Below are 14,986 nucleotides of genomic sequence, written 5' to 3'. Positions count from 1 at the left end.
GCAGTAACATAAATAACAAATGACACACAAAACCCCATTTCTAAATGAACCGTCCGTATTAAACATACGTCATCTCAACACGTTCACAATATGCAGCATAGGTAGATCTCATTACAATGAGGCACTATTAACCGTTCAACCGCAGAAAAGGCTCCATATTAACAGTGAGTGCGATCCTCCTTATTACTTATCCATACTTCTCACGCTCAAGAACAAACAAGTCATGAATTCACGATCACAGGTACAAAACGATACCGCTCAGATAACGGGACCAAACACAATTCACACTATGCAGCATAGGTGGATCTCATTACAATAAGGCACTATTAACCGTTCAACCGCAGAAAAGGCTCCATATTAACAGTGAGTGCAATACTCCTTATTACTTATCCATATTTCTAGAAGATAAAATGTCTCGGCTCCAAAAACGCAAAGCTCAACTAAAGCTTCTAACTAACGATGTACCTAAAAGTAAAAACTTTATGAACTGCATTAGATCCTACAATAGTTCATTTGCTTTTGCATCTACCGGAGTAAATATCAGGCCACCAAAAGGCAATGGCCCATACTGCTTTCGCATATGTGCACAAATACTGCATCGCATTGGAACAGTGCACCCTGAAACAAATCAACAACGCAAATATGCACAAATCTACATCCTAGATCCACATGACACAATCTATCAATCAAAGTGCTGCATCGCAACAGGCACGGATTCAAAACGAAACACCTCCCGTCTCAGACATACGTTAACGGCAAGGAAGGCTACAACGGGCTTCTCACACAGCACAGGCAAATCGATTACAGCTCAAAAACAACACGTCCCAAATACTACACATGCAACAACGCGCCTCTCAAACGGCACAAGCTAAACATACACCAGGAAAATTCATTCGGATTAATGAATGTCATTTGCAATCATTGTCATTCAGTTCACTTCCCTGAAGAAACAACTGGCAATACAAGTAATACATTTACACGTTGTTGTCAAAAGGGTCAAATTAGACTGCCTCCTTTACATTCATATCCTGAATATCTACAGCAGCTTCTAACTAACGATGTACCTGAAAGTGAAATCTTTATCAACTGCATTAGATCCTACAAATCGGTATCCACTATGAACATTAACGGTGGCACTGCACGTGATATCCGTCTTGCAAAAATGTTAATTATTGATGAATGTACAATGGCATCCAGTCACTTACTCAACACCATTCATAAACTTCTACAAACGTTTATGAATAATGATATTCGCTTTGGAGGAAAGATACTTTTATTAGGAGGAGATTTTAGATGGTGCTTAGCTATTCTTCCACATGCCATGCGCTCAGCCATTGTTCAGTGCACCTTAAAATACGCAGACAATTGGCATTGCTTTCAAAAGATACAGTTAGTAAAAAAGATACGATGTCCAGAACCAGATCATAACAATTGCTTATTACAACTGGGAGATGGTACACTCACCAATACAGATAGACTTCACCCACATATTATTACAATTCCTCAAGCCTTTATCTGCGACGACTTAGTTACAGACAGATTTGAACAGCAATCTCATTAGACCAAATGCCCCTTTTAACACAACGCACTATATTCTGTCCAAAAAATATTAATGTGAAAAACATAAATACCCAAGTCATTCCATTACTTCCTGGAGAGAGACAATTCTTTCTAAGCTCTGACAAACTTGACTCTGATAACAGCAATAACCATCTTCATTGACATTACAAGTTCTGACCTGGAATTACCTTTTACACTTAAACGGCGTGTACAAAGAAATTTTCCAATAAACCTTTACACTGTGCCACACACTTTATTGTTTTCTTTCTATTTGCATCATCTACACCTTCACACTATTCTATATCTCATTCATACATCACGCTCTTTGTCATTCCCAACACCAGGGGTTGTCGAGCGAAGCGAGCAGGGGGCGGAGCCCCCTAGTATTATATATAATTCATTAAGCCAGCGCAAGCAAGACACCCATGGAAGCACGCAGGATGGAGCCACGCCCACCAACTCTTAGACTATTGGATACGACGACAACTCGCAGAGCCACGCCCAACAACTCGGACGCGACGACTCAGAAAAAACGGCGTCATTTACGAGGGGGGACCCAAAAATAACCAGAGTTTTGTTGTTGTTAGGTTGGTACTTGTAGTATGTGGTTGGGCCGCTAAGGCGATCTAGTTACACTCCTCACAAGTCAGTCTGCCAAGTGCCATCAGTCTGGAAGGTTGTGCTTGTGTTCAGTGAATTTTTTTGTAAAAGTAGGTTGTGCAACAGTGTGAGAAGGAGACGCCCTGATTTGTGGGAGTCGGGCGATTGGTTCTTTCATCATGACAACGCTCCATCTCACACTGCTCTCAGCATTCGCAAATTTTTGGCAAGAAACGGTATGACAACCCTGAACCACCCACCCTACTCACCGGATTTAGCTCCGTGTGATTTCTTTTTGTTCCCCCGGATGAAAAAAGACTTGAAAGGAAGGCGTTTTGCTGACGTCGAAGAGGTAAAACAAGAAACGACCAGAGCATTGATGGACATTACTTCAGATGAATTTATAAAATGTTTCGAACAATGGAACAAAAGGTTAGATAAGTGTATTTCCGCCAATGGAGAGTACTTTGAAGGAGACTAATTGAAGTTTGTACAGAAAATTAAACACGTTTTAAAAATATTTCCAGTTATTTTTGGGTCCCCTCTCGTATGTTCGTCTTTGCTAGAGTCCACATGCACCTCTGAGTCACGTTGACTGTTCATAGAGGCATGTTTCTCACGGATGTGAATTGCTGTATGCAGCGTGTAAAACAGTTTGCGAGGGGTATCCCATGGGATCCTTAAAACAATCCTTTAAAACTGAGGTTAAAACGCATTGAAGGAAGCAGTCTTTAAAAACCAATAAGCCCTGTGCATCTTTTTCATTAGCGTCTCACCTGCTTCACCGATGCAGGCACTGCAACAGTCGGGACGCTCTCTCAGCAGCTGACCTTCTCTGTGCCTGACTCCACTACTGTCAGTTGCCTGATTAAAAATGGCCTTTTGAAGGGGAGCTATGGACCCACTATACCACAGGAACACATTGCCTTCGAGCCTGCTCTCGCTCACTCTAACGTACCGGCTTTCTCTCTCTCCTCACTTGCTCGCACACTGCACAGGGGAGAAACATCCGCAGCACGAATCCACCCGGAAACCGTTTCAGCCACACTTCCACACCCCTCGCTACGCTGTGAGCGCGGTGATTATTTTTTTAAAAATGGCCTTTTGAAGGGGAGCTGTAGACCCGCTATACTACAGGAACACCTGTGACATTGCCTTCACATTGTTTTCCTTTTATTTCTGATCCCGTCGAGCAGATGAGACATATTTAAAAATGGCCTTTTGAAGGGGAGCTATGGACCCGCTATACCACAGGAACACCTGTGACATTGCCTTCACATTGTTTTCCTTTTATTTCTGATCCCGTTGAGCAGATCAGACACCCAGGCAAAAAACACTAAATAATCAATAGCTGCAACTACTTTTCCCGTCCCAACTCCTCACCTGAGTTGGTTTCGTCTGTGTTCAGCAGTGTTTCCCAAACTCGGTCCTAGTGAACCCCTGTGGCTACAGGGTTTTGTTCCAACTGGATTCCTAATCATTAATGCCGGTGAAACTCATCCGGGATAAGTTGGTTTTTCAAACGCAGCCGTGTAGCAGATTAGTCAAGCTGGATGTAATAATGAATTCCGAGATGAATGCACGCCCCCGCGCTGAGTGAAAAGCCAATGTATATTGAGTCTAGAAAACATGATCAGCAAGCCTTTGGTAGGCTGCAACAAAATGATGAAAGAATGGGCGCATTTTTTTTCACACAAGCTTGTTAGTTAGTTAGTTAGTTAGTTACTTGAAGGATTGAAAGATTTAATATGCACAAGCGGTAACACTGCAAAAGCAGCCCAAACCAGAAAAGACGGCTGGCAAAAAGTGTCCGACAAGTGCATTGTACTTACTGAAAGCAGTGTTACGGATTTTGCAAATGTTCATTTTTTCCCTCTGCTTAAAAAACATTAAAAAAGTGGCATGATTATGCAGCGTAGTAAAACAGTTTGTTTGTCGCGGATAATTTGCCTTTTACTTTTACACGAAGACAATTTCCTGTTAGATTTGCCTTTGCGATGACAATTAATAAGGCACAGGGCCAAACTTTCAAAAAGATGTGCATGTATTTGCCAAAACCAGTTTTCAGTCACGGACAGTTGTATGTTGCTCTCTCCAGAGTTCCATCTTTTCATTCACTTACTGGTATGCCTGCAGGAACACATGCAGCGAGCGAGCGAGAGCGACACACACACACACACATACAGGCGCGCGCACACGAGAGAGAGAGCGCGCGCTGGACACATAAGAATAATAATACTTCATTACATTGATATACCGGTGTTTTCAGTATTGAAAGCGCTATCCACACAGGGTGGAACCGGGAAGCGAACCCAAAATCTTCCACAGTCTCCTTACTGCAAAGCAGCAACACTACCACTGCGCTACAAGGCAGAGAAGGCAGTTAAAGAATGCACCGGGCTCGATTTTGTTTTCACTTCTGTTTACAGCGATCGGGTCGTAGCGTGCATTATTGCAATGTTACTTTTCTTGGTGGCTTATTACATTACGGATGTTTCACATGTTAATTTTTTTCCCTGTGCTTAAAAGACATTAAAAAAGTGTTTCTCAACTGTGACTCTGGAACAACTCCGTACGCAAGCTATATTAAGCGTCAACAACGAAGACTTGCTACACCTTAATGAACAAGTGCTGAAACTTATCCCTACCGACGAAATAACTTTCACCAGCGTGGCCTCCATCGTCGCAGACGATCCCGCTTTCAGTCACGGACAATTGTATGTTGCTCTCTCCAGAGGTCCATCTTTTCATTCACTCACAGTGGTATCCTCAAACCCACCCCATTTGGACAACTACGTCGTTCAGGAAGTGTTCACCCATCAATACATAATTATGCGGTGTATGCTACGCCGCGGGTTGGCAATAGCTTATATTTTAAGTAGAACCAACAGCAATGCAAATGCAAAATTTCATGAAAATCGGTTCAGCTATTTTTGCCTAATTGGTGAACAAACAACTTACAATTTTATTCATGTAGGTTTGGATTTTATTGCAAAAACACAAAAAGGCTAACCATTTCTAAAGTGTGTAGGGAAGCTTAAAGAGCTGGGAAGTATAAGGATAAGATCTGAAAACTCATATTCAAATATTGTTGTGGAGCATTGTGTAGCAGAACTCAAAAATGCTTCTCAGTGAGTCATTATTGGTTCCACTAGCTGAGGAATTTTAAAACCTTGAACCTGCTGAATGCACACAGGTTAATGAATCCATCGATCTTGGAAGTTATATTTATCCCTTTATTATGTTGGGTATTATTTTGGGGACAATTTGGCTGTTGAGTGACCCCCTTTGCTTCATCTTGTATTGGAGAACATATGATGTTAATAGGTATACTGTGGTGAAACTATATTTGTCCCTATATTGATTAAGTTAAATTAGTCTAGTTGTAAAAAAGCATTAGTTTCTCAAATCAAGCAAGTTGTGTATAACATTCTGCATTGCACTTTACACTGTGAAAGAAACACATCAAAAGAATTCTTAACCCCAGTATGAAGGAACTGTTGGTAATGGTTGTCGAAATGCTGAGTGTTGTGAGAGTTTTTGAAGTTTTGCATTCACATTACACATCTGAGTCATTCAATTCAGTCTGGACTACACTCGGGTCAGCCATCACTCGCCCTATGATGCTGCACTTGAAGAAGAGGAGGAGAAAGGGACCTAGGTGTCTGTCCATGTGGCAGGCTGCGCGTCATGTGGGAAGACCAGGGGGGGTTAGTCCCGACTCCTAGTCCTGGCAACAGCTAACTGCCGAAGCTGAAGCACCTCTGCCTCACTGTGACATGTGTGGCACACAGTTAGTGAGGAGATCCTTGGCATGCTGTCTGCACTAGTGTATACAACAGCACACAGATTGTGCTGTGAGTAGTGCAGACAGTGCAGGTGCTGCTGAGGTGCACAACATAAACATTTCTTTGTGGTCCTGTTGAATTTTTCTAAACAAAATAAAGTTATCAATCTCTACACACTGCAGTAATGCGCCTTGACCACTATGCCCTGGACAGCCTATGCCCAGGAATGGCCCTGTCTTGTACAATGGAATAATCTCAAAGATGTAGTATTTTATTTAAAATTTCCTGCCTTGTGCCCTGTGTTGGCTGGGATTGGCTCCAGCGGACCCCCGTGACCCTGTGTTCGGATTCAGCGGGTTGGAAAATGGATGGATGGATGGATTAGATAAGAGTTACCCTTCAAAGAGCCTCTCATTTTATCTGGCAAGCCCTTACTGAAACTATTCTTAAGTAAATGAACATGTTAAATAATTCCTGCACGTATTGAACATTCAAGCAGTTCTAATATGCTTCTAGCTTTATTGCCCATTTACAGTTTCTGATATGGAAGGTTTTCAGGTCATCAGTAATTATTAGAAACTATCTTCCTAGTGTGTTTTGTTGACTCAGCATTGTCAAACTTGTTGCATCTTCCAGGACTTCATCAAGGCCAGAGGTCGCAAGTGTGGAGGCTGTTGATCCAGATGAGCGTCAATGTTCTCAAAGAGCACTACTGCAGGCTCGCTCTTCACAACCAACCAGGTTGACAAGTATTATCTTTGCAGAGGACATATGTAAGTAAACATGAGCTTTATGACTTCAGGTATTTTATTTTCCTACTTTGCTTTCCACTTGTTACTCGGGGTGCACATCATGGATGACCTGACATGGAATACAAACGCTGCCTCCCTTGTCAAAAGAGCAGAGCAGCGCCTTCACTTTTTGTGATGGATGAGGAGAGTAAACCTCCCTCCTCCACTCCTCACAACGTTCCTACTGATGTGCTATAGAGAGCATCTTGACCAGCAGCCTCATAGTTAGGTATGGCAGCTGCACTGTGTCACATCAGAAGTCCCTCCAGAGAGTTGTGAAGATGGCAGAAAAAATCCTCAGAACCGTCCTCCCGCCTATACACGATCTGTACTTGTCACACTGCCTTAGGAGAGCTACTAAGATAGTCAGAAACCCCACCCTCCCATCCCATGGTCTGTTCAAACTTTTTGTTCTCTGGCAATCGCTACCGTAGTATGTGCTGCAAGACGCACTACTCCACTCACACCAACAACAAACAACATGCTGACCTATTGGGATGGTTAAATTCCTGAAAACATACACAGACTGTTTGAACAAATATATTCAGAATTTCACATTCCCTCAAGTGCTGTTTTGTCTGTGCATTATGTTAATGTTCTTCGTCACTTGAACTATTCACCAATTTGTGTATTGGATTATAAATATAGGGTGGTCCAGATCTAACTATGCAACTTTTAATGCAATGCAATAATTGCATAATTAGATCTGGACCACCCTGTATATTCTGCTATATTCTGTCTTCTATGATGTCTATCTGTTGTTATAGAATGTGTACTTGTCTTTGTTTGTTCGTACATTGAGCCACAATTTTGTTCTTCTGTGTACTCTTTGTTGTATGGTTTGAATGACAATAAAGTAAATCCAATCCGATACTAACATAGTGTACAACCAGTTGGTATCTGAAAAGGCATTGTAATAATATTTAAAGTATGATATGGTAAGAAGTTTTTTCTTGTATAGAAAAGTGATTTTCTGTTAAGTCAGCATTCAATGTAAAGAAAACTAGTATAAAATAAACATTTTTCTAAACAGAAAACATTAATTATGGGTATAGTGATTAGTACAAAGGAGACTTTGGGATTTCAGTCTGCGTTCTGAGAATAATTATCGTACAACATGGTGAACAAGCCTCTAAAATAGAGTTTTGTTATGCAGACCTCTCACCTGATAAGGGGAAAGAATGTAATAGAAGCCTGATTGTTTTGATATAGACTTAAAGTAGGAAATACTTTATTTTTATACCTTTAGTAAGATTTCTTTGGTGCCATTTTAGAGGTTAAACAAATATGATAAAGGGGTGATAAATGGAAATCATCCATGAACGAGTTTCCATAAAAAGTGAGCTTTTACAAGACAAAATGGTGTAGCTGATGTTCTTTTAAAATTTGCATCAAATTTTAGCATCTATTGAAAGACACTCCCTGATTATTTAAATTTGTCTGTTCTGACTTCTTGTTCACTCTTGATGCAAGTCTGGGAGGAGGATAAATTTAAGTGTTTTTGGCTACTTTAACTTCAAATAATTATGCTTATTTCAAAAGGCATCTGAACTTTGAAACTGGATCAAGCATCTAATGTTTTGATTGTAGAAAGTTAAGAATAACAAGTCATCTATAGATTAATGTCTGAATTGGTGGCTGCTCCTATAATGACTGAACTAGAGAGAAAGCAGCTGTTGACAGTACTTGACTTTAAGGCAAACAAGTTGGAGTACGGCTTTTTGGCTTAGTCTGTTTGGATGTGACTTGATATTAGTACACCATGTGGATCAACGCTCACCCAGAAGTCTTCATTGATAGGAGTTGTCAAAAATCCACTCCTCTCTCAAGTCAAAAAACAATAAAGAGTTTTCAGACTTGTTGATTTTAGCCCATTTAGACATGAGTTTAAATGTCAAAGTACATAGTTTGTGCATGCTTTTGAGTTATTTAACACTAGAATCGATGAAGCCTACGAAAAAACTCCACCAACGGAGCCAAGTCCATCTCTCAATTCTCACAGCTCAAGCCTCTTTATCTGGCAGTGAGGTGCCTGGAGTTGTATAGGGTAAATAATATATTGTTATTGGGAGTACATACATTTCATGTGTGTTCCATGTCTACAACGATCTGCGTAAGTGTAGGATGTTAGGAACTGCTGAACACATAGCTAAAAAGGAACTTTTTCCATGTGTATAATGTGTGAAGACTTTAGTCCAAATATCAAATAAACACGTGCGCTTTTATTCAAGAATATAACCAAAGAAAAAAAAAATCGATTTACATGTTGCGATCAATGAGTTATAAACCCAAGCTCAAATGTCAATTGACAGGAAGTTGATATGTATTCTTGAATGGTGCAGAGGTAAAAACTGCTGCCTTTTAACCCAAAGGTTCTGGGTTCAAGGCTGGGCGTTCTGTGTTTTGAGTAGTGAACTGCTATTATTATTATTATTATTATTATATAATAAAATCATACATTTGAGTCTAACACCTGGTATAAATTTTGGCTACTTGTAAAAGTTAGCACTTGCTTTTTTATTACTCAGTTTTATTCTGTCAGTGACATTCACGTGGTACAATGAACTTGCCTCTATCGTGATGGCATTTATCTCCATTCCTTTCACAAGAGCAGCAATTGCCACAGTTAGTGCTGTCATTGATGCTTGCTCAGAACTGTTTATTGTACCGGCAGTCAAAGATACTATGTCCTGTGACTGCTATCGGACTACTATGCGTCATTTGCGCTTTGACAACAAACACACCCATGCAGAACGTGTGAAAAAACAATAGATTTGCTGCAATCTCAGACATCTGGCAACATTTTGTTGAGAACTGTGTTTTGAGTTACAACCCAGGGTAAAGACTTTCCAAGTCTGTGGTCATAAAGCTTATGGAGCCAGAGTTTTCTTCACAGCGCTTTTGCTGGCTAATAGACTGCTGCACCATAAGTAAAATGAGACTTCCACCTGCAGCTAGTCACTTCAATACGCAAGCAGTTCGCCACACTAATGTTTAGATCTGGCAGTGTCGTGCTGACAGTGTATACGCCCAAAAAGGCGAAGACTTTGATTTCAGTCTGTAACAGCTGGTGTAAAGTTTTGCTACCTGTAAAAGATTTCGTTGAAAGGATATAAGCAGACACACACATGCTGGTGAATCGTGTCTTCTTGGTATCTTGTTGTCATTTGAATTTTTTGTTATTCAGTTTCATTCTTCAATAAAAGCACACTTGTTTCATTATACCTTTGCAAAAGTGTTTATTTTATATTCCACTAACTACTTGAATGAGATTGAATCTTGTGTCTACCTCTCTCGCACACACACACATACACACATTAATACATGAAAATGTCATTATTTGAAAACGCTATGCCATTTGAACGAGTTGTCATTTGAAATTTTTTTTTCTTTGATCTTTCCTATACTGCATTTTCAGTATCATGCACAATAAAGTGGAGTACAGGCAAGACCGAGGGTTGGGAAAAAAAAAACAAATTTTCATGTAAATCTAAAGATTTTTTTTTGGTTATATTCCTCAACAAAAAGTGCACGTGTTTATTTGATATTTGGACTAAAGTCTTCACACATTATACAGTTCACGTTATTATTAGTATAACATGGAAAAAGTTTCTGCTTTAGGTATGTGTTCAGCATTTGTTGCCTCGCATTTTATGTCGTCCTATATTTATACAGATCATTGTAGACATGGAACACACATGAAATGTATGTATTCCACATAACAATATACAGTGGTGTGAAAAACTATTTGCCCCCTTCCTGATTTCTTATTCTTTTGCATGTTTGTCACACAAAATGTTTCTGATCATCAAACACATTTAACCATTAGTCAAATATAACACAAGTAAACACAAAATGCAGTTTGTAAATGGTGGTTTTTATTATTTAGGGAGAAAAAAAAATCCAAACCTACATGGCCCTGTGTGAAAAAGTAATTGCCCCCTGAACCTAATAACTGGTTGGGCCACCCTTAGCAGCAATAACTGCAATCAAGCGTTTGCGATAACTTGCAATGAGTCTTTTACAGCGCTCTGGAGGAATTTTGGCCCACTCATCTTTGCAAAATTGTTGTAATTCAGCTTTATTTGAGGGTTTTCTAGCATGAACCGCCTTTTTAAGGTCATGCCATAGCATCTCAATTGGATTCAGGTCAGGACTTTGACTAGGCCACTCCAAAGTCTTCATTTTGTTTTTCTTCAGCCATTCAGAGGTGGATTTGCTGGTGTGTTTTGGGTCATTGTCCTGTTGCAGCACCCAAGATCGCTTCAGCTTGAGTTGACGAACAGATGGCCGGACATTCTCCTTCAGGATTTTTTGGTAGACAGTAGAATTCATGGTTCCATCTATCACAGCAAGCCTTCCAGGTCCTGAAGCAGCAAAACAACCCCAGACCATCACACTACCACCACCATATTTTACTGTTGGTATGATGTTCTTTTTCTGAAATGCTGTGTTCCTTTTACGCCAGATGTAACGGGACATTTGCCTTCCAAAAAGTTCAACTTTTGACTCATCAGTCCACAAGGTATTTTCCCAAAAGTCTTGGCAATCATTGAAATGTTTCTTAGCAAAATTGAGACGAGCCCTAATGTTCTTTTTGCTTAACAGTGGTTTGCGTCTTGGAAATCTGCCATGCAGGCCGTTTTTGCCCAGTCTCTTTCTTATGGTGGAGTCGTGAACACTGACCTTAATTGAGGCAAGTGAGGCCTGCAGTTCTTTAGACGTTGTCCTGGGGTCTTTTGTGACCTCTCGGATGAGTCGTCTCTGCGCTCTTGGGGTAATTTTGGTCGGCCGGCCACTCCTGGGAAGGTTCACCACTGTTCCATGTTTTTGCCATTTGTGGATAATGGCTCTCACTGTGGTTCGCTGGAGTCCCAAAGCTTTAGAAATGGCTTTATAACCTTTACCAGACTGATAGATCTCAATTACTTCTGTTCTCATTTATTCCTGAATTTCTTTGGATCTTGGCATGATGTCTAGCTTTTGAGGTGCTTTTGGTCTACTTCTCTGTGTCAGGCAGCTCCTATTTAAGTGATTTCTTGATTGAAACAGGTGTGGCAGTAATCAGGCCTGGGGGTGGCTACGGAAATTGAACTCAGGTGTGATACACCACAGTTAGGTTATTTTTTAACAAGGGGGCAATTACTTTTTCACACAGGGCCATGTAGGTTTGGATTTTTTTTCTCCCTAAATAATAAACACCATCATTTAAAAACTGCATTTTGTGTTTACTTGTGTTATATTTGACTAATGGTTAAATGTGTTTGATGATCAGAAACATTTTGTGTGACAAACATGCAAAAGAATAAGAAATCAGGAAGGGGGCAAATAGGGTAAATAATACAGTGGTGTGAAAAACTATGTAACTCCAGGCATCTCACTGCTAGATAAAGAGACTTGAGCTCTGAGAATTTTGCAACGGACTCGGCTCCGTTGGTGGGGGGATGGTATAGCAGGCTGCTTGCGCTGATCAAAACATTTGTAAAACAAAAGATGCTGATGGAGTGGTGCAAAAGAATTTAAGGTGGCCTGGGATTACCAGTTTTTTCGTACGATTCTAGTGTTAATATAGGTTTTAATTTTGCCAAATCTATCGTGTAATTGAGCGATATATTCCAAAATATTGGTGGAGGGAAGGACCTCCTCTTCCCAGCCTTCTTTCAATATGTACAATAGGCCCTGTGTTTGTCACCCATATAGTAATTCAAAGGGGTTAAATCCTGTAGAGGCGTGACAAACTTCTTGGTAGGCAAATAATACAAGAGGGAGTAATTGATCCCATTTCCTCCCATCTTCAGTGACAACCTTGCATAGCATCTGTTTGAGTGTTTGATCAAGTCTTTCTACCAACCCGTCAGTTTGTGGATGATTGGCAAATGTTTTTAGATGCTTTATTCTCAGTAACCTCCCTGAATGTCTCAAAGGTAAAGGTAGTTCTCTGGTCTGTTAAGACTTCTGTGGGGATCCAGTCTCCCACAAAGACACCCACAAGTTCTTGTGCAATATTTTGTTTTGGCTGTGCACAAAGAGACGGCTTCGGGTACCAGGTAGTATCATCCACAATGATTAAAATGTATTTATGTCCTCGTGCTGAGGGTTGTATTGGACCTACGAGATCGACACAGATTCATTCGAAGGGAATATCAGCAAGGGGAAGAGGAATGAGAGGAGCATGGCCACTCCTAGGAATCTGCCATAAATGACATTCTGGACAAGAAGTACAGAAACTGTGGACCTCCTCATTTATTCCAGGCCAGTAGAATTGGAGTTTAATCCTCCCCAAGTTTTTCTCGGCGTCCAACAGATGGGTATGTTCCAATTCACAAACTTGCTGCCGGTAAGTTCGTGAAACCACTAACAGCGACCTCATCTCACCCTCATGTTCTGCTACTCTGTACAGTAAATCATTCTGTAGTACAAAGTGGGGTCCTGGTGGCATGAGAAAAATCGTGCGTTGGCCATCTACGGATACTACTGCATTTCTTGCAAATTTTAGGGAATTGTCATTTCACTTTCTCTTTTTAAAGGAAGAAAGGGTGGCTCTGAATTGAAATTGTGTAGAACTCAGGGGATCTATATTTTCCTCACGGGGAGCAGTATTGACTCCTGCCACAGACATGGGATTTTCTTCCGGGTTGGGTCTAAGGTCTTCCACTACCACCATTTACTTTTGTTGTCTACTGGGAACACGACGTGAGGACAGCCAAGTATGAATCATCCCTGTCCATAGCTAGGCCCAATTTACTCTCAGGAGTTGTTTTTATCTTGCTGCTTTTACAATCGGACCAGTCCTGCCCCAATATGACATCTTACGGAGGGCTGGGGAGGACTGCCATAGTTAGGGACTTCATAGTGCCCTCAAAAATGATCACACAGGAGGCAGACCTATACCATCAAGTTTCCCCATGGATGCAGATTTTAAACTGGTTTTGCCTTTTAACCACTGTTGCGGCAGATCAAAATGCCGAGCAATAATGGATATGTTACTCCTGGTATATGGAAGGAATAAAGAGTTAGCAAAAGCATCATACTTTTCTCCTCTGGCCATGTTGCAGTTCATAGGTTCCCTCAGCTGGGGGCAGTTGGTGATGATGTGCCCACCCTCCCCACACTTGAAACTGCGGGGGGAGACTGAGTTGCTTCTTTCGAGGCCTTGTTGCTGTGGGTGGGCTTGGAGGGGAAGAGTGGACTGTTCTGCCCTCTCCAATTTGCAGGCCATCTGGTGGCGTTCGATCACTTTGGCCAAGCCCTCCATGTTCTTGTAGGGATGTTTGCAGACCTTCTGGGCCAAATTATCGGGGAGGGCATTTATGAGGGTTTCGCAGGTCAATTGCTCGACTACCTGCCTGGCACTATTGATGTCTGGCCTTAGTCAGTGCCCCGTTTACCCCATATCTCAAAAGCTTGGACTCTGAGTTGAAACGCCGGAGGTGCCATTCCCTCACCTGCTGGTCCACAGTCGCATCATATCGCTTTAGCATTTTGGCCTTTAAGATGTCATAATCAGAGGACTGCCCCTCAAAGAGGTGATAAGCCAGCTGGGCTTCTCCCTTCAGGTACGGCACCAATATGTCCGCCTATTCCACACGCTCCCAACAATGTTGGGTGGCGGTACGTTCGAAAATCAAAAAATAAGATTCGATATCGCCCACTATGTGAGTGGGACTAATATCTAGGATGGAGCCTGGGTTTGATCAGGTTGAACAGCCGCTACCGCCGCCGTACGAGCTTACGATTCGGCAAGTTGCATTGGAGTTTCCCCAAGCTGCACCTTCACCCTCTGGAAATCGGTCATAATATTTGCTAATACTGAACGGGTCTTGCTCTTTGGTCATTTTCGGAGCATGAAATCCTTCCAACTATGCCAATGTAACAAGAATAAAATAAAAACTGTATTTTGAGAATATATGCAACTGAGTGTGTGTGTGTGTGTGTGTGTGTGTGTGTGTGTGGGTGCGCGCGCGCGCCCCTGTGATAGAAGAACTGGGAGAGAAAACATATTCGGAGCAATACCTCCCCCGGAACATGAGGGCAACTCCCCGGCTCACTACGGGGCCACAAGTTTGGAGCTTAGAAGCTCAACCCTGCTGGGGACCATGGCCACCACCAGGGGGCACCAGGATAGTTTTTGAGCCCTGGACTGCAGCAGTTCCTCCACACCTGGAAGTGCTGCTGGATAAGGATCTGGGATGATCAGGAGCACTGCCTGGTGCTCTATAAAAGAGGCTGCCTCAATTGATTCGAGGA

At 41.6% G+C, this 14,986-nt stretch overlaps 1 protein-coding gene across 1 annotated transcript in view; it reads left to right on the top strand.

The window, feature by feature from the left end:
• Positions 1-14,986, top strand: part of nup210 (nucleoporin 210) — a 293,306-nt gene that overhangs the window by 40,686 nt on the left and 237,634 nt on the right. Inside the window, exon 2 of the mRNA XM_028823964.2 lies at positions 6,585-6,721. Coding sequence (XP_028679797.1) covers positions 6,585-6,721 — 137 coding nt within the window. The remainder of the gene's footprint in view (positions 1-6,584; positions 6,722-14,986) is intronic.

This window comes from Erpetoichthys calabaricus, chromosome 18, assembly GCF_900747795.2.
Source record: "Erpetoichthys calabaricus chromosome 18, fErpCal1.3, whole genome shotgun sequence".
Classification (NCBI taxonomy): Eukaryota; Metazoa; Chordata; class Cladistia; order Polypteriformes; family Polypteridae; genus Erpetoichthys; species Erpetoichthys calabaricus.
The sequence above is the reverse complement of the archived record's forward strand: the minus strand, read 5'-3'. Positions and strand labels throughout refer to the sequence as shown.